This window comes from Colossoma macropomum, unplaced genomic scaffold (assembly GCF_904425465.1).
Source record: "Colossoma macropomum unplaced genomic scaffold, Colossoma_macropomum, whole genome shotgun sequence".
Taxonomy (NCBI): domain Eukaryota; kingdom Metazoa; phylum Chordata; class Actinopteri; order Characiformes; family Serrasalmidae; genus Colossoma; species Colossoma macropomum.
This window is the reverse complement of record NW_023494789.1, coordinates 11,751,443-11,776,840: the sequence shown is the minus strand read 5'-3', so window position 1 is coordinate 11,776,840 and position 25,398 is coordinate 11,751,443. Positions and strand designations below refer to the sequence as shown.

Here is a 25,398-nt window from a genome sequence, read left to right as displayed (position 1 = left end):
GACTACACTGATGCTTGTGAAATTTATTAACAGAAATGGCTTGATCACTCCATAAAAGAGTGAAACTGCTACAGTGATTCCATGAGGGAGCAGGTCGAGTAGGGGATGAAGAAACAATACAGTGAAGAACATGCAACTTAAGCTCACTTAGCAGAAGAACCTAAAGATTGTACGACAGAGGGGTTCAGGATAACGTGGCAACATTCTGCTGCTGATGGGACAGTTATTATACAGTGATCTTGGGTCTCGGCATCATTTTACCTCAAAGTAGTTTCCAAATTTAAGGTACTTGCTAGATGTCTAACTGAATAGGGAAAAATAAACCTAACAGTCCTGCTTATATAAACTGAGATGGAACTGTTAAATCCAACACATCCAATTTTTGACAAAAACACCAAGAATACATTTGTTTCAACTGCTCTTACTGCACAGAGACAGTACATTGAAACACATGCGTGGCTAAATCACAACGACGAAACAAAACGCTGGAACGGAGCCACATCGCAACTAAACAGCACTTGTGACCAAGTACGAAAGTGAATTACAACAAGTTCTCCACTTAACTTTCTTTTGTAAACCTCAACCAAATAATACAGCATGAATCTATGCAAATGTGCATAGGCAAACAAGGATAGCACTTACTTATAGACAGACCAACAAAAATGTATATTACTTTTTGTCCTCCAAGTTAGCTGTAACTAAGGTCTGTGCAGCTTTAGATGAAGGTTTGTCCTCAAACAGCAAATTTAATGTTTAATTTAGGGCTCCTTAAGGCCGGTGTGACTCAGCAATGCTGCTGTCTCCGATAAAGAAATATCAGGCCTTTGATAATCTTCTTAAAAATACAGCTCTAAAGGATCCTGTCGGAATTTTTAATCATGCTCACTTAAACATCCTGGATGAAAGTAAATCACTTGGGACGTATATGCAGCCACCCTGTGCTGGCGGGTCAGTAAATTAGGAGTGGAAAACTGAAAGCACAGTGATATAATTAGACTGCACTAAATTACATTAAGCCCACAAACTGAAACACCTACAAATAAAAAGGCAAGTTTGAGGCCAACAGGCCAGAGCCCATCCTGACATTTACATTTTCAAAATGAATTGCATACACTCACAATAAAAAAAGGAAGTCATTTGGGGAAGATTATCCCAACTTCGCCTTTTCAGTCCTCTCTGCACTAATCTAGACCCTAATGGCAGCTCAGACATTCAATCTAGGTTCTTACTGGGACAGCCCAGCATCAACACCATGCAGGATAAGTCTTCGAAACACTAAACAAAATGACCTCACGTGGAAATAAATCTACAAACTATAAACACAGTGAGGGTGGATGTAGGGGAAGGAAAACACTCTAGCACTGCTCTCTTCTTCTCCCATGGTGCCGAGGCTGATACAAGCCATTGTAAAAGCCTGGCTCAGTCCACAGAAAATCAAAAGGGCCTATGTGCGTCCCTCTGATACCATGATGTTTCATCTTGAGCATTTTCCAACCCCCTCCACCACTCCAAGTACTTTAAAACCCAACTTGCATATAAATTACACATGCTGAACTCCCCTGTCAAGAATAAGCAGTGAATGACCGACCGACCAACCGACCAACAGACAAAGAAACTGATCAAGGTTAAAGAAAACAACCTTGGCATTTCCCAAGGAACAGCTAAGAAGATGAATACAAGCTCTTGTTAGCATAATCCAGCGGTGAAAACGCATGGAACAAACCAATTAAAACGATATGCAGCTTATTAACCTAGTCACATCCTTTTAAGCATCACACAAGAAATTATCTATGCACCATGTGCATATAAAATTTCACACAAAAACATCCTACTTGGGTATAAGCTGCAGTCTACTTCGCTAAAACCGAAAAGGAGCTGTCGCTTGGCCTCCAGCAGCAACGAAGGGTTTCAGCACCTCCGTTTCAACCACTGTAGCCAGCACTCAGAAGTTTTGCATACGCCAACCTGCCTAAGATTTTGGAGGGCATGCTTTAAACTGGCTGAGGAGCTCCACCATACAACCTCGACATTATCCTACATGCATGTTCTGTAGTCAGCCAGCCCTAGAAGGCTGAAAACCTAGATCAAACTAACACTTAGGTATCGTCTGGTAACTGAGACTGCCATTGACGTGAAACTAACTGCACCATTAAGATGTTTAACAAAATGCCAATCCTATTTGGTTACACCAAAACTCAAGACCCATGCAGTAACACATTTGAAAACTACTATAAAATAGCTCTTGGGGGAAAAACAGATTTAGATCTTAAAATTCTAAAGAATTCTACACTACAGAATTAATTACAGATGCCCCACAAAAACAAAGGAAGGCAAAACATTGGGTTACGTATTCTTGAGCTTCTCTTTTCTATAACTAACTATAACTATTACGATGCTGTAAAATTGTCTCATAGATATGACTATGATTCAAACAACTCCTTTAGTCATAATACATTGTGTGCAGGCAGAGGAGGGTCAGAGAACTTAAAAATGTCATTAACGTCTAACTTCACATTGTTGCAAATTCATTTGGCAAAAAAAATTAATACATTCATGATTCCCAAAGCAACAGAGAACTATTTTGGGTGGATGTACCCTTTAACATTAAAAGCTGAGGCCTGAGTTACAGCTAACTTATTTCTTTCTTTTTTTACACTTACTTTCTTTTTCCCTCCTAAAAAACAAATTGAGGTTGTAATTTTAAGGAAGATAAACAATACCGCAAGACTGTTGATGGCTTTAGAACGACATGATTTGGTGCAAAAAAAAAAGGCTTTAAATATGTGACATAAATGCGAATAAGTGTTGAACCGATGACCTGCAAAGCAAAAGACGTAGTAGCAGCAGAATGTTGGTGGCACAAGGAGAAGCTTTGCACAGTGAACCTTTAAGACTACCGTTACTCAGACCTATTCCTGCAGGGCCATAGCACTAACAAGTTCAGCGTTTTCCCTGCTGTAACATGCTGATTCAATTCAACTAGGCCATTCAAGAACTGTACTAGGTATATTTGAGCAGGGCAAACACAAAAGCATGTCACGCTATGACTTGCCAGGACCTGATATGGGTAACAGTGCTTTAGACTGAAGGGGCTGTGGTGAAAGAGAAGTTAGCCGCTAGCCTGACTTTGTTCCGTAAGGGTCTCTTGCTGGGGCTGTCCGTGGCTGAGGGTTTGAGGTTTGGAGCTTGTGGTGGCATGGTCACAGTCGAGTCTGCTGTACCATGTGAATTGGTATCAGCAGTCTTCGACCCGATCTCGTCTTGAACACAAGAGGAGGAGCTGTCGCTAACACTTAACACAATGGTGACAGTGGTGGATGCATCCGGCGTTCCGTTCTCCATATCTGAAGTTGCATGACGCTCTGGGGTATAGTTGCTGGGTGTCAGAGCTGCTTGTGGCTGCCGGTCGTGGACTGGCTGACACTGGCCTGCTCCCTCTGGAGGCTGGAGGTGTGAGTGCTCCTCGAAGCGGATGAGGTCTTTGTGCTGGAGCAGAACTGGGTCGGGGTGGAGTTGAGGCGAGGGCAGGCAGGACGGAACTGGCCCACATAGCAGGTCCACAGGAGAGGCAGAGTTCAGGCACAGCAGCTCTGCATCACCTGTGCTGCCACCTGGGGGCAGAAAGATGAGAAATTAAAGAGTTTAGTCAATCAGCTAGGAGTTCAAAAAGAAGGTGGTGATTCAACTGCATCAATTTTGTAATGTGAGAAACAATCATCAAATGAGTGTTATTAGTGTCCAATTAGTTGTATCATTACTCTTCCATGAGAACCCAATGAATGGCTGTTGCTGAATAACAAAAATGTTGCTGAATAAAAAACATGTTGCCAAATATCAACCTTCAGCAAAGTAATTTAAAAAGTAAGCCTATAATTTTGGCCAAAAGTAATTTTTTCCCCTTTTTGTTGTAGCATTTTCCTCTTTTGCAGTTAATCAGATATCCATTCAATACCTCTTACAGATGCTCGAATATCAGTTAAATATATTAGTTGCGTCTTTAGTGAATTTATAAAAATAGCTCTGAATTGTGCCAACACAATGAAATCAAAATGTGAAATTTGAGATTTCATGATGCAGAGAAAAGGCTCTTAAATCAAATTATAAAGATCAACACCCCTATACAAATGTGGCTAACAGAGTGGAATCCATTATGGATTGGTTGAATGGTCAATTTATTTTTTCAGTATAATACTTCAACATCATGATCAGTTCCCAACTATAACAGTTTTCTCTCCTGCATGTTTATACCAGCACATGATAAACACCTCCTCCTACAGGCATGAAGCCTGCCAGGGAAACTTTTTGATGATGCAGTATATTCCCCTGCATGTGGGTGTATTTGTGTTTACCTGGGCTGTGTGTGCCAGAATCTTGAGTGCTGGCAGGGCTCTGACTCTCTCGGACCTCCTCAGGCTGGGGGCTCTCTGTGTTAGCAGGGCTGCTACGAGCTGGAGACACACACAGAAGGTAATCAATTATTAATTAATAACTATCCCAATATAATATTGAACTATATTTTGCAAAACATCACAACAAAGTCTGAATAACTGCTGAGCAATCTAATATATTTTTAATAAATTACATCATTTCAGGTTTATCCATTAATGACTATTCAGCTAGACTCTGTGCTTCCTAAGCTGAGACCAGAGTTTGTTTGCTAACTCTTGAATTTAGATACAAAGCAAACAGCACAAGTGATCTACACTCAGACATTCAGGCCCTAAATAAAGTCCCATCACAATGTCATCACACTGTGTATAAAGCAATGTGTCTTCACCTTTCATTTCATTCCTCAGGACTATGATCTTCTTGTGGCCATGACCCTTGATCCACACTACCTGTTAAAGAAAATTAAAAGGCAATAAATATAAAAATACATGCACAAACAACAGCACCAAAATAAATTAGACTGTTTAAATCTTCTGAATTTCAAGGCTTTTTAGTCTATTTGCCCTCCTTTCCTGGAGTTATCTCTGGAGAGACCCCTGCGCTAAAATAAATGGATTTTTACGGGAATGAGTGTTGAACTGACCTGTGGTACGGCTGCCAGAAGCTCATCCAGAGTGTTGTATCCATAATCACGAGGCTGGAACTCTCGTCCTGTGTACTTGCTGAAGGCGCCCCAAAACTCGGTCAGGAAAATCTGGTTGTAGTGGTAGGTGTGTAGAAGGGCTCGAACGTTTCTGGCGAACTGGTAGAGGCGAGTTAGCCTTACTCGTTCTTCAGCCCTACCATCATCACTCTCACCCTCAAATAGCTGGTGGAAGGAGGACAAAAAAAAACAAAAAAAACAAAAAAAAAAAAACACAACAATCAATATGTACTTATGTGCTAGGTCTTAGATACCTAAGATTTACTATCATTTAGACTTTTGAGGTCCAAGACATTTTTTTTTCCCTATAACACCCCTATTATAAATAACCACAGAATGTTACACAACTGTATTCTAAATGACTAGATTACTGATTGGTGTAGGGACTGAATAACAAGATGCGATGGATTTAGAAGCCCCGTTTTCTAGCTGCTGCTTTTTTTAAAAAATGACTGGCGAACAAATAACAATAGAAGACGTCCACTAACTGCTTTTTTAAAGCCTGAACAAAATAACCAAAAAAGTGCTAAACTATGAAAGCCATGAGGGGTTTGAAATCCACCCCCCTTCTTTTGCAAAGCTGATCTCCACAGCAAAACAAAACAGCAAGTCTCTAGACCGAACAATTAATGATTAGTTAATAAACAATATATAAAACATAATTTTTCATGTCGTCTGTGACACGGTCCACTTCAGAGGGTTAAGATTCACAACCATAAGTACACAGTTGGGACATATGAGAAAACTGAATGATGACAAAGCTCTAACATCACACAGAGGTACCGCATTCCAAACATTTCTATTTCAGATTTGTTATGCATGATATGCTGTTCATGTACATGCACGTTGTAACGTCTAATTTTGGAGGGGAATATCACTTATCTATACACCTATAGTCACACACCTCCACCAAGTAAGGCAGACTCTTGAGCAGCTCACTGAGTGAGACAAATCCGTATTCACAGGGGTTGAGTGCAGTATCATACATCGACTCGTACTGCTTGCGCAGTGCCTCTACTCCCAGCCAATTGTGTTCATCTGGAAGGGACATCATGACAGCCAGGAGCTGAGATGTCAGTGCACGCAGAGATTTCCTGTTGATGAGCTGTACCTCCTTCTCTTCAGCTCCGTCTACCACCTGAGAAGAGAAGCAGACAAAAAGACAAAACTAACTGACCAGCGACAAGCTGCAATAGCATTTTTGGAACTGCAGGAATCAGTAAAATCAATCACAGCTTAAGACCAAAGGCTGTTACCTTGACTGCATGGCACTATTTTCTGTAGTTTCAATAGGCTACACATTACTGTTCAAATGACTAGAATCTCTTATATGATTATTTAGATCTAAATATTAAAATAATCTAAATATTAAACCAGACATCTTTGGAAACAACAGAGAGTTAAACAAATAATACACACAAACTGTTATTGTAATAATTTTTGTCAAGCTATCTGGCAAAAGATTCACCGGATCACCATTACAAAATTATCTAGATTAAATATTTCTGGACACACACACACACACACACACACACACACACACACACACTTAATTTTTATTACAATTGCATTTTTTATCATTCTCACTCTAATTTTATACATTTATCTGCAATGTACATTACCAAGGGATACCACAATGAAGTAGCAATAAAAACTGTGCTGCTGTTTACCTTGACAACATGGCAGAGCTTAGAGAGCAGAGCGGGCAGTGTGTTGGCATCATAGTCCTGCAGGCGGAGGCCATAGCCAAAGGTCTTGCTGTACTCAGCCAATAGCTGGTTGACAGGCAAGCTACAATCTCTCTGAGCACGCAGGAGCTTCACCAGCTGAGCTGCCAGAGCCTTCACCCGCTCCATTTCTGTCAGAGCCAGAACCTTCTCTTCCCCACACTCCAGCACCTGGACAAACAGTGAAAGATGAACACACCAGACTTGCGAGAGTACCTTATACTAAACAGGCTAAACTAAACATTTTTTTTTCTACACCAAACTACATATTGTTTTAATCACTAATAATGTGTACTGCAATTTTCTGTGTCACATGTATTTGTTCTTGAAGTGGGTGCAGTGTAAGTGTTGCACAAGGTAAAACAAAAACCAAGCTGGAGAAAAGTAACCAACAAAGCTTGCAATCAATGATGAACTAAAGTACTTATATATATATATAAAAAAAAAAATGCACAAATAAACAAAAGATAATAATACCTTGGGAAAAAATTGTGGAATGTATTTCTAGGCTTAAAGTTGTGTTGTGGTTAAACCAAAAAGCAAATAAATCTCTTTATTCAAACAACTGTATTCAAATTTAGCTATGATAGCAGGCTGCCCACCTACCTGAAGCACATCTGGAATGGCCTCAAACAGCTCCATTAGCTTGGAGAAGCCGTAATATGTAAGCTTGCACTGACGGCCGAAGTGATGGTGGTAGGTAGGGATGAACTTGCTGAAAGGCATACGGAAGTGTGGTTGGTGCCGCAGCAGATCCACAACTTCCTTTCCGAACTGTTTTGTGCGCTCCACCTCCTCTACTGTCCGCTCTAAGACGTAAACACACAGTGAAACAGCCTGTTTGGTGTACCTCTCTGGGACTTTACAAATGACATGCATTAGAATAACAATGTCCTGTTTCTAAAAACAAAGTGCTCTTTTTTTGGAAAAGTCATGTTTCACATGGGAGCATTAGGATCCACGGTCTGTACATGAGCATAGCAAAACCGTTCTGCTTCAAAGGAAAAGGTATTTTGTTTCTGCAGAATTGCAGAAAGGCATTTCTCACATGGATGCAGAAGGATCTGCAGTGCATCACCAGAAGCTTAGTTGAGTTTTCATAGAATGTGTCCCTAGGAACCCCCTTTAAAGGAAGTCTGTGTGCTCTTTTGGAGGCGGGATGAGGGGATGAACAAATCCTCACCTCTCTTGGGCACGGATATGACCGTGTCAGAGTCCTGCTGTGTGATAGTGATTGTGGTATCTGGAATCTCCGTCAGCAGATCCATCAGGTCACAAATACCATAGTCAACCACTCGCCAGTTTCTGGAGAAGCACCTGTCACCATGTACAAAGTTTAACATTCAGACAAAGGAAAGTATGATACACAATCTAGCCAACACACCATTGTTACTATTTCATGATTTTGTGCCAAGACCTTCTCTAGACACAGATTTACATCCATGAAGTCTAAACTGCTAAAATAGCAAACAGTGAAAAAGCTTGGCAAACCAGTCATGCAAAAGCAAAGTAGCAAAGGCAGGGGGCTAGTAGTAACTCAAAAACAGAGAATGTGAGTGCGACTGACCAGTGGTAGGCCTGCATGAAGTCTCTGATGACCACCTGCTTGCTGGCCTGAAACTTGAGCAGTTTAAGCAGATCCTGAGTGAAGCGCTTCACCTGCGCCCTATGCGTAAGGGTCAGCAACCGCTTTGAGCCCATGCCCAAGATCTGTAGTGCACACAAAAGCAATTTGATAAAGTTTGCGAAAAGATCAGACATAACCAGTAGGATGCACAATCAGAATCGCCCAAGATCATACATGTTTAATTTTAAATGGATAAAGAAAGGTGTGAGTTTGGCTCATTTAAAAGCAAACAAATGTTGTTTATATTGCAAGTGTGGCAATTAAAAAGTACCAGATATGCCAGTGTGTTTGTATTCATTTACCCTACACAAACTGAGCTTTAGATTAAAGGTTTTTACATACATACATACATACATATCCATCGTCCAGTTTGGCCATCAAGAAATCGGTTTCTTACACACACACACACACACACACACACACACCAGTAATGAGTAATTTTGTGTATCTCTATTAACAACTTTAAAAACCAACCTGTAGTACGTGCGGTACGGCCTCCAGCAGCTCCAGCAGTTTGGAATAGCCATAATCAGAGACTCGACACTGCTTAGCGAAGTGGTGATGGTAGGCTGGGATGAATTTAGTGATGGGCATCAGGCAGGATGGCTGGCTCTTCATCAGGTCTATGATCTCCCGACTGAACTGGATTAGCTGTGGGTTACCTACTGGACTCTTACAGCGCTGCAGCCATGGGTCTGTACAGCACACACAACCAAAAATTACACATTAAAATTAAAATGTGTTTTTCACTCATCTTAAAGTTTTTTTTAGTCTTAAAGAAAAAAAAAAAAAACTGTCTTCCCTGTGGCTGCTAATTTTATGTACTTCAGTCCAACACACTACTCAAGTGCATACAGAAAGAACAAAATAATGACAGAGATACCTCTCAGCCAACCAGAACTGTCTTTAAGCACTATTTCCTCCATTAAGCCAAGGAAATACTTAACAAAACTCCTAAGGACACACCTGAAGTGAACACAGTGAGTAAGTTACTTATAATTATCGGGCTAAGAGATGAAAGGCATTACTGATAAATGTAATTAAGACACATTTTCCTGATCCTCTGGAGTGTGGTGGTAATTTACATTAAGCTGCAAATGTTTTCGATTAAACTAGGTCAAAGACAACACTCTCAGCTAAAATGATTAAACTATTAAGGTAAAATGACTCAAATCGAGATTAAATAACCTGATTAAGTACTGCACTTTTTAGTCTGTTAGCAGAAGTGCTACCAGCTGGCCTAAGCAGAAAGTTCCAACAGTTACTAAGTGAGACAGGACCTGTCAGACTTATGCAAATGGTCAAATGTTTGTCAGATCAACACAAATTTTCATATCTGACCAACCAGAATGCCTTGGTGGTTACATATACATTTCATAACAGACATCAAGCTTACTGCTAAGGGATTAATTTAAAAGTGGCAGTCTGCATGTGGAATGAGAAAAAAACTGACAGATTTTTGCTTATAAAGCATTCTCTATCCCTTGCGTTTGCCTTTTAGAAACAGCATGTGGTCCACCCACACTAGCCTCAGCCTTGCCATCTGCTCTGGAAGGAAAACTCCACCAAGCAGTTGTATAGTGTTTCAGTAAGAGAGACAAAATAAAGCATCGGTCTACTCTGATCTGACAAAGAGAAACAGGCTATTACTCCTGAGAGCTCAGCGCTACAACACCATCAGTAGCAAAACAAATGTCACAACATGATATGCATTTATAACCGTTAAATGAAAGGGCAGAGTATTTCAAAGGGCACCAAGGCCTTAGTTAATGCAGTGACTCCTTTGTAATACAATAAACCTTAGATACATACACCCACCTGCATTGGGTGGTGGGGGTTTGTTGTGAATCCATTTGATGACCTTGAAACCATTCTGTGCAGTTACTATGGTGATGCCAGGTATACAGGTGATTAAGTGCTCCAATGGAACGCTCCCCTCCAACTTCCCCTCCTCCGCCACAGTCAGCGGACTGAACTCTGCTGCATAACACTCTGGGAAACTGAGTTAACAAACAAGAATTGAAAAGAGCACATTACATTTACAGAAATAAAGATGAATGTATTGGTAGTATAAAATTCTTACTCGCTGAGTAGTTTGACCACTTTGTCACTGACAAGACAATGCTTATAAACCTACAAACTCAACTAGCACAGTATATCAGTTACACTGCACCTATATAATTGCTACAAACACAGTTAAAGAGGAACACCACTGATATTAATAATGAAAGAAAAAACAGTCATTCCGAGGGGTCTGATGTGAAATGGTGCATTGTAGAGAAGTTACAGACTCAGATTTCTTTACAATATTTGCAATAAGCAAGCTTTTCTCTATATAAGCTATTAAAAAAAAGCCTCAGCCATCAGGTAGCGTAATCGTAACCATTTCATGTCATTAAAATTCTGAGGGATCCTTTAAAAGCATCAAACGCTTCAGACATCAGGGGCCTTATTACAGAAATCTCTTAAGTGTGAAATCTCATCTGTTTAGTCACCATGACAACTTCAGTTAGGACTGAATTTAGGACAGAAGATTACAGAACAACAATTCTTAAGTTCATAAGCTTATCCATTAACTTCAGATAAGAAAACAGTATTACAGAAACATCCTAACTAGACAAGATTTCCTAAATTCTGTCCTAACTTTAGGACGACCCCAGAGGAGTCTTAACAGCTAACAGCTGTGTCACACGCATAAGCACAGATGTTTTACCTGAGCAAGGGAACAGTTCCCTCATGAGACTGCAACAGGCTGTGCACATGAGCAGCCAAGGCCTTCAGAGACACCACCACAAACGGGATCTTGTACGTGTCAGGGTCATAGTCTGCCTCACTAGACACATGCACACACAATAACATGACTGTGAGGTAATCTTGACTACAGATGCACAACATGGATAAAATATTTGTATTGTGACTGTATATGTATTGCAAATACATAAACATTGGTCAGTCAACAGTAGTCTTACCTGAAATCGTGCTGTGTGTAGTGACGTTTGCAGACAGGCTCGTGATATTCCAGCTCCTCAAACACCACAGGGCTGCCGCTGGTGGAGGATCCATCATGAGACTGGGAGGAGCCCAGGGGGCTGTGTCTAGCGAGGCTGCTGGACAGAAGACACACCAAGCGACTTCCACCCTGCTCCCGAACGGCCACCACTTCCGGCAGCCTGTACAACTCACTCACCACCAGCTTACGGCCAAACCTGTAGGGGAAACATGCATTTAAAATAAATAAATAAAAATAAACAAAAAAAAAACAAAAAGAACTACACTGATAAAAAGCCTATGCTCCACCAAATAAGCTTCAAAAATCAAAAACACTGGTTGTGTGTGTCATATCTGAAAAGTGAAAATCTCTTACAGTGACACCACTACTTTTTCTGTTTTATTGGGTTGTTTTTTTGTTTTAAACCCAACTACTGTTTTCTGGTGCTTGCTAGGCTAATATTTAAGAATTACAGAAATGTGTGAAGCGTATGTTAATGCATCATGGATACATATCCTACACAGGATCTAGCTAAGGAAGTGACAAACTCTTCTTCTTCTTCTTCTTCTTAGCAGTGTTTCAAAATGAACGTTTAGTAATCAGACCATTGTTAATACAATGACTGTCAATTTGATAATATTTGGGCCAGATTTACTAAATTTGTACGGTGGCATTAATGCATTTCAAGTGTGCAAAAAGCATTGTTTTCTTCATTCGTTATTGTTTCTTTCACATTACCTCTTCTATTACTAATATTATTAAACAACATTTAATAAATATGTTGCTAACTACTGTTGACTGTGCTCGCAAAATTTTGTGAAAAACACAGAATATATAAGTGCCAAAAAAGCTCACTTTTTCTCATAAATTTCAGTGAATTTGAAGAGAGGAAGACAGTTGGCTGGAGAATCCTGCAGAATACTAATGATCTCCGAGCTGTAGAGAAAACAGAGAGAGCAACAACATTAGTGCCTCTCTCTGGCATGGAAGACAACTGTGAATGGAAGCAGCAGATATGTAGAGTATTTTCTGATTTTCACTGTAATGGGTACCGTGGTTCTATTCAGATATAAGAAAAAGACAACAGTATTAACACCAAATGGTATTTAGGCTCCTAGTGTTATGCTGCCTCCAGGCTTTCACTGCAGCTCCAGTCACCGCCAGCTATCAAGGCTGCAACTTCTGTGATTATATTAGTGCACATATATCTTTCAATAGATTAAAATCATATTAGTAGACCATTAACGTGGCATGGTTTAAGACATTAAGTGATTTGTTTGAAAGCTTATATTGCAAGCCTTGGCAATATGACTACTACAAAGGCCAATACGGCAAGAACAATTAAACAATACATTGTGTATCCCTATTATCATTTGGAGGTCAAAACATCTGTCAGTACCTGAGGCAGGCAAGAGACTTGTTATTTGCCCCGGTGATGAGGGAGACATGAATGCGCTTGTTGCCGATCTTGTACCGGTGAAGAATGCTGACGGCTCCTATAGCCTGTTGCAAGGAGCCCATCTGTACTTTAGCTTTGAGCTGATAGTCTGTGTGAGGACTGAGCTCAACACTCTTCACCTGATGGAAAAAAATAAAAAATAAATAAATAAAAATTAATCACATACATAAAGAGTGGATATAGTGAGTATCAGCTTAAAGGCATAAAATAATTCTTGCCTGCCTGTTTAACCCCAGTTTGTTACGTATGAAGTTTTACATTATGCCTAGAAACTGCAGAAAAGCAACAGCAATTTCTCACTGACCCTGCCATGCTTGGCGAAAGTGTCCAGCAAAATCTGCTGGAGGTCTTTGCGAGACATCCTGTAGTCAAGGTTGGCTACCTGGATGTCTGCGCCGTCTGAAAATGGCTCAGGATGGGTGTCTGGGCAGGGGCTACGAGACGGAACACTCAGTGGGGACGAGCGATTTGACAAGCATGGTGATGTACTCCTGAGAAAGAAAAAGAAAAAGAGAGAGCAGAGAGAGAGCAGAGAGAGTGAGAAGGTTGCATGCAGCAGTTAGGTGTGTGAAAATGCATCTAAAAGGTGGCAATTCAACTGATAAGGGATTATAACAATACTCGCCAAAATATTAAAGTATGTGCTCAATTTTTTAGACAAAAAGGTACATGTATATCCAGTCACATTTTCAGTGTATTCTTCAAAACATTTCTAAACTTTTCCTAAATAATACTGCCATGAGACTACATAATGCTGAACCATTTCCTAAAGCATTGGTTCTCAAACCAGTCCTTAGGGCCTACTAGATGGCTCAGATTTTTGCTCAATACAACATTAAGGGACAAATGTAAAAATTTAGACTGGGGGTCCCAAAGGACAAGTTTAAAAAGCACTGTCCTAAGTGTTGTTGCTGCCAGTAGCAGTACTATTTAAGCGCAGGTAGATTAGTAGAAAAATGTGCAACACCCACCTTGAGGAACCCTGGGAGAACATCAGGGGGCTGAAGGAAGTGTGCAAGTTGAGTTTGCTGAAGGCTGACGGCGTGCTCACCTGGAATGGCTCCATGGGAGAGTCTGTAACACTTCGCAGGCTACATGAGTCTCTCCTTACAGACACATGCAGAGAACTTTTAGAATCCACATTACACTGCCACTTCAGTTCAAATCCATAGCCAAGAAATGCAGAAACATAAGAGCCATCACCCTCCCCCCACCCAGCACACTAAAAGGCACATCAAAAACCTGCAAATTTTGTTGTTTTCATTCCTTGTCTTTTTTCCACCATCTTAACATCAGCTGTCCTTACAGTGAAATAACCATTAGAAACTTGTAATAAAGTCCCATAAAGTTGACATACATTAAAAGTAAAGAACGTTTCTATGCTTCTCCTATAAGCGGTCACCTCAATGACAAGCAAAGGGCAAAGGGTCTTGTTTACTTTTAATATGTCTGCTTTTTTCTGCATGTGGTGTGGGAACAGTACCTGCGGCCACGGTGGAGAAGTTCAGTGGGAAAGCCAGGCTTGGCAGGCTGCAGTTGTGAGGTAAGGCCATTGTTTTGAGGAGATGCAGATGCAGCACGGCTTTTCTCCAGAGCGAAACCTGTCCTGGGCCTAGACTCCACACCACTTACATCCTGGGTTTAGTGAGTAAAGCAGTAAGGGAATTCGTTTAATTCATAAAGATTACTGTCTAGGGCCAATCAGCCACATTTTTACTGCTACTGCGAGAAAGCCACTCCCACAACTACTTTGTTTTGCTTGCTTCATGACATCTTGTTTTAAAGAGTTTTGTGTATTAATTGGTAAGCCAATTAACTGAAATCTCAGTTGAAAGTGGAATCTTAGTTCATATAACAAAAGCAGTTAAAGACAGGCTTTCTTACAATGATGTCAAGCTCTCTAAAATGGATGGAACTCAGCTACAGTGGAAAAATCACAAAGAAAAATGGAGGGAGACTGAAAAGAGGAGCAATTTAAAGGGAAAAAGAGGTTAGGTTAGACAAGCTTAGATTTTAAGCTTGTATAAATTTAGGAAGTCATGCAAACCTATGATACAAAACATGACAGCAAGTCATCGATGTTAAGGTTAGAGCAGCAAGGCAGCACCAGGGAGGGAAAGAGTTCCTTTGGGATCTGCAGGCACGCAGGCAGGACGAGGTTTCAGAGCAAGCAGGGTAACACAGACACTCAGCATGAGCATGTTCACTCTCGGCACACTGTTCCAACATTCTCCAACAAACACAACATCAGTAGACAGCTTTACATTTGCTAGAAAAAAAAAAAAAAAACGCAAACCAAATTAACCTACGCCAATAAGGCATAGCATTCTTTGGGAGAACTCCAAACAAACAGGTATGACACATAGGGATGTAAATAAGCACTACTGCATCAGATGCACTGCTTGAATGGTCGTATGCCAACATAATCAACTGTGCAGAACTTTCAGCTTTCATAATGCAGAATAATGCTGAATTGTTCCCTAAAGAACTGCAAAATATCAAATGATTGCAATATTTACACCCCTAAAAGCACACCAACTTAGCATTTTGCTTTGTTTTTTGGAAACAGAATGCTGTTTTTTTAAGTTGTGCTTGTAAGAGAACATTCGACCGACTGGTGGGCCCAGAGCCTCATGCATTTGCACAGCAGGCAGGCAGCGGAGCATACAACGGCTGGAGCGTCGTGGAGGCGGCAGGAGCACTGCTGACCTGGGGGAGGAGCTTCATCACTGGGCTGCAGGAAGAGGCATGCCCCCCTTTCCTTGGGCTGTAAGGTCTTTCCGGAATGTTCACCCCCACATCTCTGCCGCTCTGGCAGGACCGGGACACCCGTCTGGGGCGCCGTGGTGACCGCGGCTTCTCCAAAGGGAGGAACACGGCAGCAGAGGAGGAGGAGGCGGTGGGGAGCTGAATCCGCTCCTCTTCCTCCTCCTGCTGCGGCCCATCAGGGGAAAAAGAGACGGTGATCCGATTCCCCAGGACGTCCTCATTCTCCATGCGCTTTGCAGCACGTTCCGCCGCTTCAGCGCTGGCGAATCGGAGCACGGCAGTGCCACCAGATACACCCAGTACTTTCCCGCCGCAGTTATTTGACAGGCGCTGAAGCCTGCTACTGACAGCCTTGGCATCGCGGTGTGTGGGGAGGTTGTGCACAAAGAGGAGGTTGAAACAGGGCTGGGGGAAGCAAAGAAAGAGGGAGCAACTCTGGGTTTTCTGAGACTGCTCTACTGGGGAAGTTACTGGTCTTGAGAAGTCTAATGGGTTTCGGATTCGTTTCCTGTCTCTATTCTACCTCTTTGGAATAAAAGGGATATAAAAAATAAACCCACCAAATGGTATACAAATAATTACATGCAGCAGCTAGAGCCTACAGCTCTCACGACTGTTGCTTGGGATAAGGCCAAATTGCTGCACTGCATTTGTACTGAAACAGTGCCATGCAGGTTAGGATTTACAAAGGCCAGAGGAGGCTGAAGCCCATAAACGTCAAGCACATCGCTCTGGTAAAATACATATCGGAGCAAATCAAACCTAGTCAGCCTTATTTTTTTATTCATTTTCTTCTGGTGTCCATTTACTGTAGCTTGGCAAAGACTTGTGGATTATTCACTCATGTTTCATGAACCACTTTTAGGACAGAAACTTGTTTCAAGTGGACTAAAGAATTCTGCTCCACATTTAAGGTGCTGAGATGGGGAGCAGAAATGTTTACCTGTGATTTCATAAGCATCCTTGGAGGCAGCTCTGAGACAAAGTCTTCAAATGGGACGTGCAGGTGTGCGTGCTGCAGCAGAGCAGGTGAGGCCTGGCTTTTATGCACCAGGATGACCTGGAAGCCATGACGATGACGTAGGTCACTCAATTCACTGGCAAAGTTCACATCAGCTGCAAAGTGATGAGAGAACCAAATGAGCATTTCTGAAAGGCGCTTCAAGTCTCGAACAGAAAGATCTATCATTTTCTTAAACCAATGTGGTCTCTTTGTATATGGTGGATGACTACTGAGCTTGGCCCACAGACTTTCCAGTTTCATATAGCTGGCTAATAGGAGTGAGATACACGCTCTAGTTTAACTTAAAACAAAACTCCATCTGTTTTTTAAAAATGTGTTCATAATTAAATGGTTAAGATGTATAGAGAGTCAATCAGAGTGGTTTGATGTGAAACGCTCTGACCCAGAAAAACAAGACTTATAACCATTCACAGTGGTGGTGATATGATCTAGGTGTCCAAAGATTTAATGCTTTTAAAAGCTACCCTTTAGACCAGACCTCTGCACTAAATGGTTACAAATACATTTCCTGATGCCAGACACAGTATTTTGCGATAGTCTGGAAAAAAGTGTACTAAATTTTTAAATTGTAAGTTATAATTCATGAGGGTTTGGGTTTGTTTTATCAACACTACACATAAAAACTTGCGACATTTGTAGGCTCACCGATCATTTTGGCCAGACCACTGGTTCCCCACCACTGTAAAGAAATTTCACACGTTTCTCTAAAACAAAGTCATTTCACATCAAACCACTAATGGCTTTATTCACATCCTAACACATTATGCAGACATTTTGAAAAATGTTTCAGAGGAATTCCAGCCATATCTCCATTATGTTAGCACTCAAGACTCACGCCTCAAAAAAAAAATATCATCCACCATCAAGGGAAAAGAAAGAGAGGAAGTCAACATTTATTTAAAGGTTCACCAATTTTTCATATTTGTCACTTTAAGGAGGGACTCACAAGAAACCACGATGACTGTGGCGGGAGCCGTGTGTGTCTCAGCAAAGCGCCGCAGACTCTGCCGGAGTTTGTCATCAGCAGCATTTTTGGCAGTGGCATTTATATGAGCAACTGTTACCTGTAAGAAGCAGAAAAAAATGAAGGAAAAAAAAAAAAAGGCACAAAACTTTTCTGGATAGCTGATAACGCCAATGTTTTGAGTGTGTGTACCTGGCAGTTGTTGAGCTCCTGAATGACAGCTTTGTTTTCTTTACTGATGTCACATACACAGATGAACTCGGCTTCGCGATGGCCCTGGAAGAAGCGCTCCCGGAGCCTCTGTACCACTGTGGCAGCAGAACGCCCGCTGGGTACGGCACAGTTCTCTATGTCCCAAAACACACCCACTGGGGGAAGGGCCTCCTGCCCACCGCTTTCAGGAGAGCCTAACAGACATGCATTAGACCCAACAACTTTACTGTCAAAGAACAGAGCTTTTCAGTAACAGAAGCACAGTATGACCACTGTGCCACCTAAACTATTAATAAAAATGAATAAAAAATTAATCATAATAAAGCAGCAGTCGCACACACATGTACGTAACTAATAAAGAAGTCAACTATACTATAAATCACAATACAGCAGGAATCAATTCCAGTCCTAGAGGGCCATAATACAGCACAGTGTGGAGACTCTCTAGCTTAAAGACATTTCTTAAACTTGACAATTATGTACAGAGTTGAATCAAGCATGTTTGAACAGGGACCAAACTGTGCTGGACTAAAGGCCTCTAAAACCAGAGGTAGACACCCCTGCCCAGCTGCTCTGCAGAATACTGACCATACTTCTGATTGACTTTGCCCAGGCTGGTAGTGTGCAGATGAATGCCATCGGTGGAGGCTCCAGGCACTCCGCAGCCATTACATACAGGCACAGGAGCAGACTGGGCCTGTGGAGGGGGGATGTTTGGCCAAACCTTCACAGAGTCAGCGGCGCCCAAACCCTGCACGGGCTAAACACATCACTTGAATCAAATTCTGTTTTGTAGCTTCCCCAGTGTGCCATCACAGTAACTTCAGTTAGGTTTTAATGTATGTAACTACCACACAAAGACCCTGGTAAAGTCTGCAGAATTCAACTCTGGAGCTTGTTGTGATCACATTTGTTACAAATGTGCAAAAATGCATCAAAATGAAGAAATGTATCATGCATGCTTACACATTCAGTCAGAGGTCTCTGTCCTCAAAGATAATCTATTCCCGCTCTCTACAGATCATAGTTTATCAATATATGGCTGAGGTTTTAATACCTGTAACCAAAAAGAGCCTGAGTCTTCCCAGTAACTGGACTGGGAATCCCTTACTGACACGCCACAAAGACTATAGCTCCCTGCCAACACATTGTGTTTGCATGCACATTCTGCGTTTACTTGGGAAAACTCTTCATACCAATAGGTGGCAGTAGTTCATATCGGTAGTGAAAAAATAAACCAAAAGACTGTGGCTCATTTAAAAAAAAAATGTTTGCTCTCGACCACTTCAATTCACCACTTGGATGTCTGTCTCATCTACACCTACCCAAGCGGTCTCTCGCAGCAGAAAGGGAGGAGGGGACAGTGAAAAGCAGATTATTTAGACTGAATGCACTCCCCATAGGTAGGTTAGCGTCAGTAAGCCAATTGACTAGCCATGCAAACTTTGTGCTGCAAAACATTTTTTTAAAAAAGTTTGAACATGACATACAGAGTTATTGTTTTGTCTGACAGTGTAATAAATGTGGTATAGAGCCTTTTTTGTTGTTGTTGTTAGCTGTGTAGCCTTTGGCATGGATGAAGTAGTTTGCAACCTAAAGTCTAGGAAATCAAATGTTATGGTTTTGAAATCTTAAGCATTTCAATGTGGTTTATTGCTATAGCTTAAACAGCTTTGTCTGCCATTATTTTCAGGTTTGAAAAGGGAAATGCATCAAGTTGCAATAATTTGTGGGTCAACGTCCGTTTTTTTTTTATCTCATCTAATAAACTTTACTTGAGCTAATAAAGTAATGGAGCAGCCCTTAAGATGGTGTTGTATGCCTGTTGTATGATTTATTCACCACCACCCTGTGCTTTCACTGGATGATTCCAGTTAATGAGATGGTAGTGCAAAAGAATGATCAAGTTATTTCTCTAGGATATATTACCCTCCATTGAGAACATTTTCCATAAGAGGAACATCATCAAGGACGTTTCTCATCCTAACCACAGACTTTTTACCCTCCTCCTATCTGGCAGGTGTTACAGAAGCCTCCGCTCCAGCACCAGCAGGCTCAGGAAGAGCTTCTTCCCCGAGGCTGTGACCCTGCCACACTGCCACTTTAACGGCATCTTTGCACTCACTGCAATGTATTCTACTTTATCCTAGTTTTATTGCACTAATCATATTTGCACAGTCTATTATTGCACCATTCATATTTGCACCAACAATTACTGTACAAGTTTACTCTGCATACTTATCTTTTACCTTACATATTTACTGTACATATGCTGCTCTCACAGGACATACTCTCATTGTACGCTCTCCACTCATTCTGTATTTTTTTTTTATACACACACACACACACACACACACACACACACATACATACATACATACATATACACACACACACACACACACACACACACACACACACACACACGTATTTTTTTAACACTATATACCGTCCTTCTGCACTTTATATGTAAATAATACTGTATTTTGCACTTCTAGTTAGATGCTAACTGCATTTCATTGGCTCTGTACCTGTACTGTGCACAATGACAAAGTAGAATCTAAAGCACTGTATATGGCCAAGTCCAGTAACAGGTAATGAAAGTGACAACTGAGTGAAGGACATCTCATTAGTTACACGTTTACGTTATTTCTATGTTCTCACAACTTATCCTTACATGTCTTCCTCACATTATCAGAGGGAAGAGCTAAGGCATTAAGAAAAGATGCAAGGAAAGGAAACGAGAAAGATAATCACCCTGTGCCTCACATAAGAAAAAACAAACTATCCTAGCCTGCTTTGCTCACTTGCATTTCTCTTCTCCTGCACTGATTCACTAGGCTGAGAAGCCAATCAGAGCGCGCTCTCTCTCTCGCTCTCTCTCTCTCTCTCTCTCTCTCATATCACCAGCCTCTGATGCTAATGCTGTATTCAAGTGGTCTGGTTTCATCATAGTAGGGGGACAGAAGTGAATATTCCAAAACAGAAAGCAATCAAATAATTTCCATAAACATCATTTTAAACATGTACAGTTAACCCATTTTATTTATGCTTTGCTTAAGTTCAAAAACATCAGTAAAAAAAGACCAAATTCTATAAATGCAAGCTCTAAACATAACACCCATTTCACAACCTCAGCATAAACCACCTGAATGCACCTGTCGGATGGACAAGATTCTCCTCTGAGAGAACTCCCCCACGCGCACACACACACACACACCACTGTTGTCAGAAAAAAAATAATAAAAACTTGTATCTCCAAAATGGTAACTCTACAGGAGCAGGAAAAACATACTTTACTTTTAATGTAAATCAGTGGACTCAGACACCCCCCCCCACCCAAGGGTCTTTTCTTTTGGTCCATTAGTCCAACAATGTAAAAGGCTACAAGCATTTTCAAATCATGTCAAAAACTGAAAAAAATACATAAAAGGAGATAAAAGGTTTTCTTCTGACAGCAGCAATATATTCATATACATATCTCATGTAAATCAAGCTATGCTTGTGAGAGATTGTATCACCAACCTTACTCAAACACTGGTGGCAGTAGTGTGCTCCCTTCAGGTGGACCGTGGTGTGCTCGACATTCAGGTGTAAAGGGTTAGAGCAGAGGTGAGTAGAAGACGATGCATCACCATGTGAGTGGGAGTGCTGCTCGGCCTGACGCTCCCCGCTACAGCGACAGCACCCAGATGAGATAGCAGAACCAGGCACATGGTTGGACTGCACACAGCCCACAGAGAGAGAAGGACAGACGTGAAGGGGCCTGAGGCTCGCACAGCAGGAGCAGTGGGAGTGGGCCGCCACGGGCTGAGACGTGGCTACTGATGGCATCTGGAGCCCAAAACTCTGTGGGGTTTGCAGCTGGAGGGAGGGCCGGTATGGAGCGGAGGAAGGGGTGACTGTGGGCTGGCCAGTGAGGGTGCTGCCCTGTGTGTGAGAAAAGTGAAGTGCAGGAAGGCCACCACCAATGTTAGCATTAGCGTTGGTGCTGATGCTACATCCACCACCACCAACATCACCAAAACTGTGCGCTCTGGCTTCAAGAGAGCCAGGGCATTGCTGGAAGTGCAGGCTGGACTCACAGCGAGAACACAGGCTTACTTTAGGGCTGCCGGGCTGTGGCTGGGGCAGAGGCTGCCCCTGTGGTGGTCGTGGGTCTGGAGGAGGTGGAAGGTGGCAGGGGGGTGGCGCAGGGAGAGATGCCAGAGGAAGAGGCTGCTGCGAGGCACTGTGAAGCGGAGGGGGAGGAACATCTTTCAGCTCCAACACTGGCTTACGGACTTCCATGTAACTGTTCTGAAATGAAACAGAACATTTCAGTGAGCAACTGATATGTTTCTAAAGGTAACTTGTAACAAAGAGCATGCAGACACCCTTAGCACCATATTTACAATAAATGTGTGCCCACAACAATGTTTTCAAAATTGACAGTACCTATACTTTCACTTAAGCATATTTTCTCTGCACTCCCCCCCTCCCCATCATGGTACTCTTTCAAGGAAAGGGGAATGTTTTTAAGTTAATCCAAAGGCCACTTAATGCCTGTGTGTGTGACTGAGCTTTCGCTGGGCAGTGAGCCTAACATGCTGGACAGAACCGTCTCCACCCTAGTCTGGTTAAAATAACTGCTGTTTAATAACTGATATGGACTGGCCTGTCACCACTGAAGCCATTCCATTCCATTTTTTTTTACCTTACCTTTGAAGCTGTACTCTTGCTTTGCATCTCTAAATGATGTCATTAACATGACAATCATTGGATAAAACAGAAGACAGATGAATGCAGCAGAGTCCTACTTCATATGTAACCTAATGCTGAACCGCTGATTAAAATGGAATGTCGCAGTATGACTTGTGTGTGCCAAAGGTCATTTAAATGCAACTCTTAGCGCAGTTATTTAAGTGGCCATTGTCTGCAATTAAAGGCTCTCCCACCTGTGGCTGTGAAGCTGGGGGAGCTTGCTTGAGGGAGGAGAAGCAGTCGGTGAGTTTCCAAACCCTGGATGGTGCTTTGCCGTCTAAACGATTGAGCCATGGAAAGGACCCTGTGTTACAAATGGACCTTTCCTTTCCCAATCCTTCCATCATACCACCTTCCAAAACATCTCACTGTTGTTTCCCCAGTCCTCTCTCTCATGCTTCCGTGATTAGCAACCTACAGACACAACAGTTGAAGGTGGAAAAGAAGGAGCACAAAAGGTGACGAGTTAAGACACCAAATCAGGAATTAAGACACCATCCTGGCTTAGAAGGAATCTTGCTAATAAGACAAACTTCTGGGGAGGAAAGTAGTACATTACAAATAGCTAAATCAAAAACTCAGAGAAAAGCATTTTTTCCCCATTCTCATCTCAACATGTGTTTTTTTTAACCTGTAGCACTTTGCTTCTTAAAGGGTAATTCCAGCATTTATTTCCAAAGCATTTTTTCTACATAGTTTGATCGTGGAAATGTAAACAGTCTCATTCAGAGTGGTCTGATCTGAGATAGTGAGTGTGTAGAGAAACTTACAAGCTCAGATTTCTTTTTAGTGGTGATAAATAAAGCCATGATGTCCAATAAAGCCAACATGCAAATATAACCATTTCATTTACTATCCTAAACTAGCAAACTAAATGCGTTTGAAATATATATGTAAATGTTGATAATAGTAAAAGTGGTAAACATTTTTCTTTGGGTACTACTTTGCCTTGGAACGCCCTGCATGTACCCACTCCATCACAACGATTAAAACATGTTTTAAACCAAAATCTTCCATTGAAACTATTGTAAAACAATGTATCACACCCAACCAACTCTTTAGTAACCAGTCTGCGTAATAACTTTCTGCGAGGTAGCTTTTAAAGGCATCAAACCTTTCGGACCTCTGGTTCATCTCACCACTGTTGTGAACAATTCTGACTCTGTAAGCTTCTCTAGAATGGTGCAATTCACAAACCACTCTCAATAACTTTGCTTACATGTTATATGGGAATTTCACTAATATTTCAAAATTTCGGAATAATTCAGTCTATGAGATGTAAATAGAGTCTTCAGAGTGGTTTGACATAATATGGTGGTGATAGGAACCAGGGGTCACGGTGTAAAATACATTTAAATATCATACAATAATGTGTCATCAGGCTGTGTATTCATAACCATTTCATATAATAGCTTTCTGTGAGCAGAGGCAATAAACTTTTCAGACGTCTGGTTCCTATCAGTACCAATGTGAACAATTATCTAGAACAGAGCATTTCACACCAAACCACTCTGAATGGCTCTGTTCACATCTCAACTAGCTTATGTACAGAATGTTTTGAAAAATCGGTAGGAGTTCCCCTCTAAACGTGAGCTCGAGGTTACTGACTAAGCAAACAGAATTCGTTTTTTGGCTAAGTAGTTCAATATTTCTACCCCAACAGATCCAGCCAGTGTGTTGGGGACTTTCGAAACATAAAGTAAGCAGGCTAGCTAGCTAATAAAGTAATAAAGGCGAAGTGAAGGTCTGGGAAACGTGTGAGACTCAACACATCGGTGTGCTGGTCTTTGTTTTTATAAGCTAGCTAACGAGCTAACATTAGCACTCGGGCCGCGCTGTTAGTAAACACGGAGCTCACAACAGAGAAGAACTGAAGAGAACAGCTTCTCCGTTCATTCAGATGATGAAAAGGAGCTCACGAGCACAAACCTCATAAACCCGTGACGTTAGTCTGTTTGTTAGCGTCCGTGTGCTTGCTAACGTACCTTTCACCTGGCGCCCATTCTCTCTGTTTCGCTCTTCTCTTTCCCTCTATCGCTCCCTTTCTTTCTCTTTTACCTCCTCCCTTCCCTCTTTCTCTCTTTCCCGTCGTTTTTCTCCCTCTCAGTCACTCTCTCCCTCTACCTTCCCTCTATCCTCTCGTTCTTCTTCCTTTCCCCTCTTGTTCCCTCTCTCGTTCTCACCTCCGCAGCTCCGCGCGCCGCATGACGTCATCGCCGTCTTCTAACGTATCCTTGGAAACCGAACGGACTTCGACTCCGCCGTCAACGCTTCGGCAGCTGTCGTAAATAAATGATCGCCTGAACGTCTTCCTTCGAGCCATTTTGGTATCGATGATCGAAAACACGAAGCAAAACACGAAGCAGTCAGGCGATTAAAGCCCATATTAATGAAGCTTATCAGAGTGAGAGTGGTCACATCACTCTCTTACTCACTGTGACTTTACTGACAATAACAGACCCTAGATGGGGACTCCTCCCCTGAGGAGCTTCATATATACGGACCCTGGTCAAAAACATTGGTCCAGAATCAGCACTCCTGAATGGAGGGGTTTGCGAATACCTGTCCAGGTTCCCACACCCGTTCCTGGAGCACCCCTGCTGTAACTCACCCACTTCAACTCAGTAGGGGTTTGTTAATTAGCTGATTAGTTGCATCAGGTGTGTTCGGACAGTGGAACCCTGTTGAAAAAAGACCATTGGGATTAAAACCTGATGGTTTTGCTTGGAATTAGTCCCAGAACACCTGTTAAACCATCAGAATTATTCACTGTGATATCAACCCAGCAGGA

At 41.8% G+C, this 25,398-nt stretch overlaps 1 protein-coding gene across 3 annotated transcripts; it reads right to left on the bottom strand.

The window, feature by feature from the left end:
- Positions 1–8: 8 nt before the first annotated feature.
- Positions 9–24,817, bottom strand: LOC118807912 (meiosis regulator and mRNA stability factor 1). 3 transcript variants are annotated; one of them, XM_036570098.1, is made up of 27 exons: positions 24,593–24,817; positions 22,802–23,021; positions 21,969–22,163; positions 21,390–21,794; positions 18,453–18,624; positions 17,844–18,058; positions 17,634–17,751; positions 16,607–16,779; positions 15,604–16,068; positions 14,378–14,529; positions 13,866–14,000; positions 13,199–13,385; positions 12,835–13,013; positions 12,291–12,371; positions 11,416–11,652; positions 11,160–11,279; positions 10,265–10,446; positions 8,921–9,141; positions 8,387–8,529; positions 8,003–8,136; positions 7,426–7,628; positions 6,763–6,990; positions 5,997–6,230; positions 5,033–5,257; positions 4,778–4,838; positions 4,350–4,448; positions 9–3,611 (listed from the first exon to the last, which is right to left on the bottom strand). In XM_036570098.1, the coding sequence occupies exons 2-27, from the start codon at positions 22,952–22,954 to the stop codon at positions 3,079–3,081; spliced, it is 5,250 nt and encodes a 1,749-aa protein (XP_036425991.1). In that variant the 5' UTR covers positions 22,955–23,021; positions 24,593–24,817; the 3' UTR covers positions 9–3,078. The 3 variants fall into 3 exon arrangements, with proteins under 3 accessions (XP_036425991.1, XP_036425989.1, XP_036425990.1); XM_036570096.1 differs by having other exon boundaries at positions 21,390–22,163; XM_036570097.1 differs by having other exon boundaries at positions 13,277–13,385; positions 21,390–22,163.
- Between the last annotated feature and the right edge of the window lie 581 nt (positions 24,818–25,398).

Excerpts from the sequence above, each read along its gene's own strand:
- LOC118807912 (XM_036570096.1), bottom strand. The coding sequence starts at position 22,954 with ATGATGGAAGGATTGGGAAAGGAAAGGTCCATTTGTAACACAGGGTCC. Across the intron at positions 16,780-17,633 it reads CACAGTCATCGTGGTTTCTT|CTGATGTGAACTTTGCCAGT; the intron begins GTGAGTCCCTCC and ends ATCACTTTGCAG. Across the intron at positions 6,231-6,762 it reads AGCTCTGCCATGTTGTCAAG|GTGGTAGACGGAGCTGAAGA; the intron begins GTAAACAGCAGC and ends TTCTCTTCTCAG.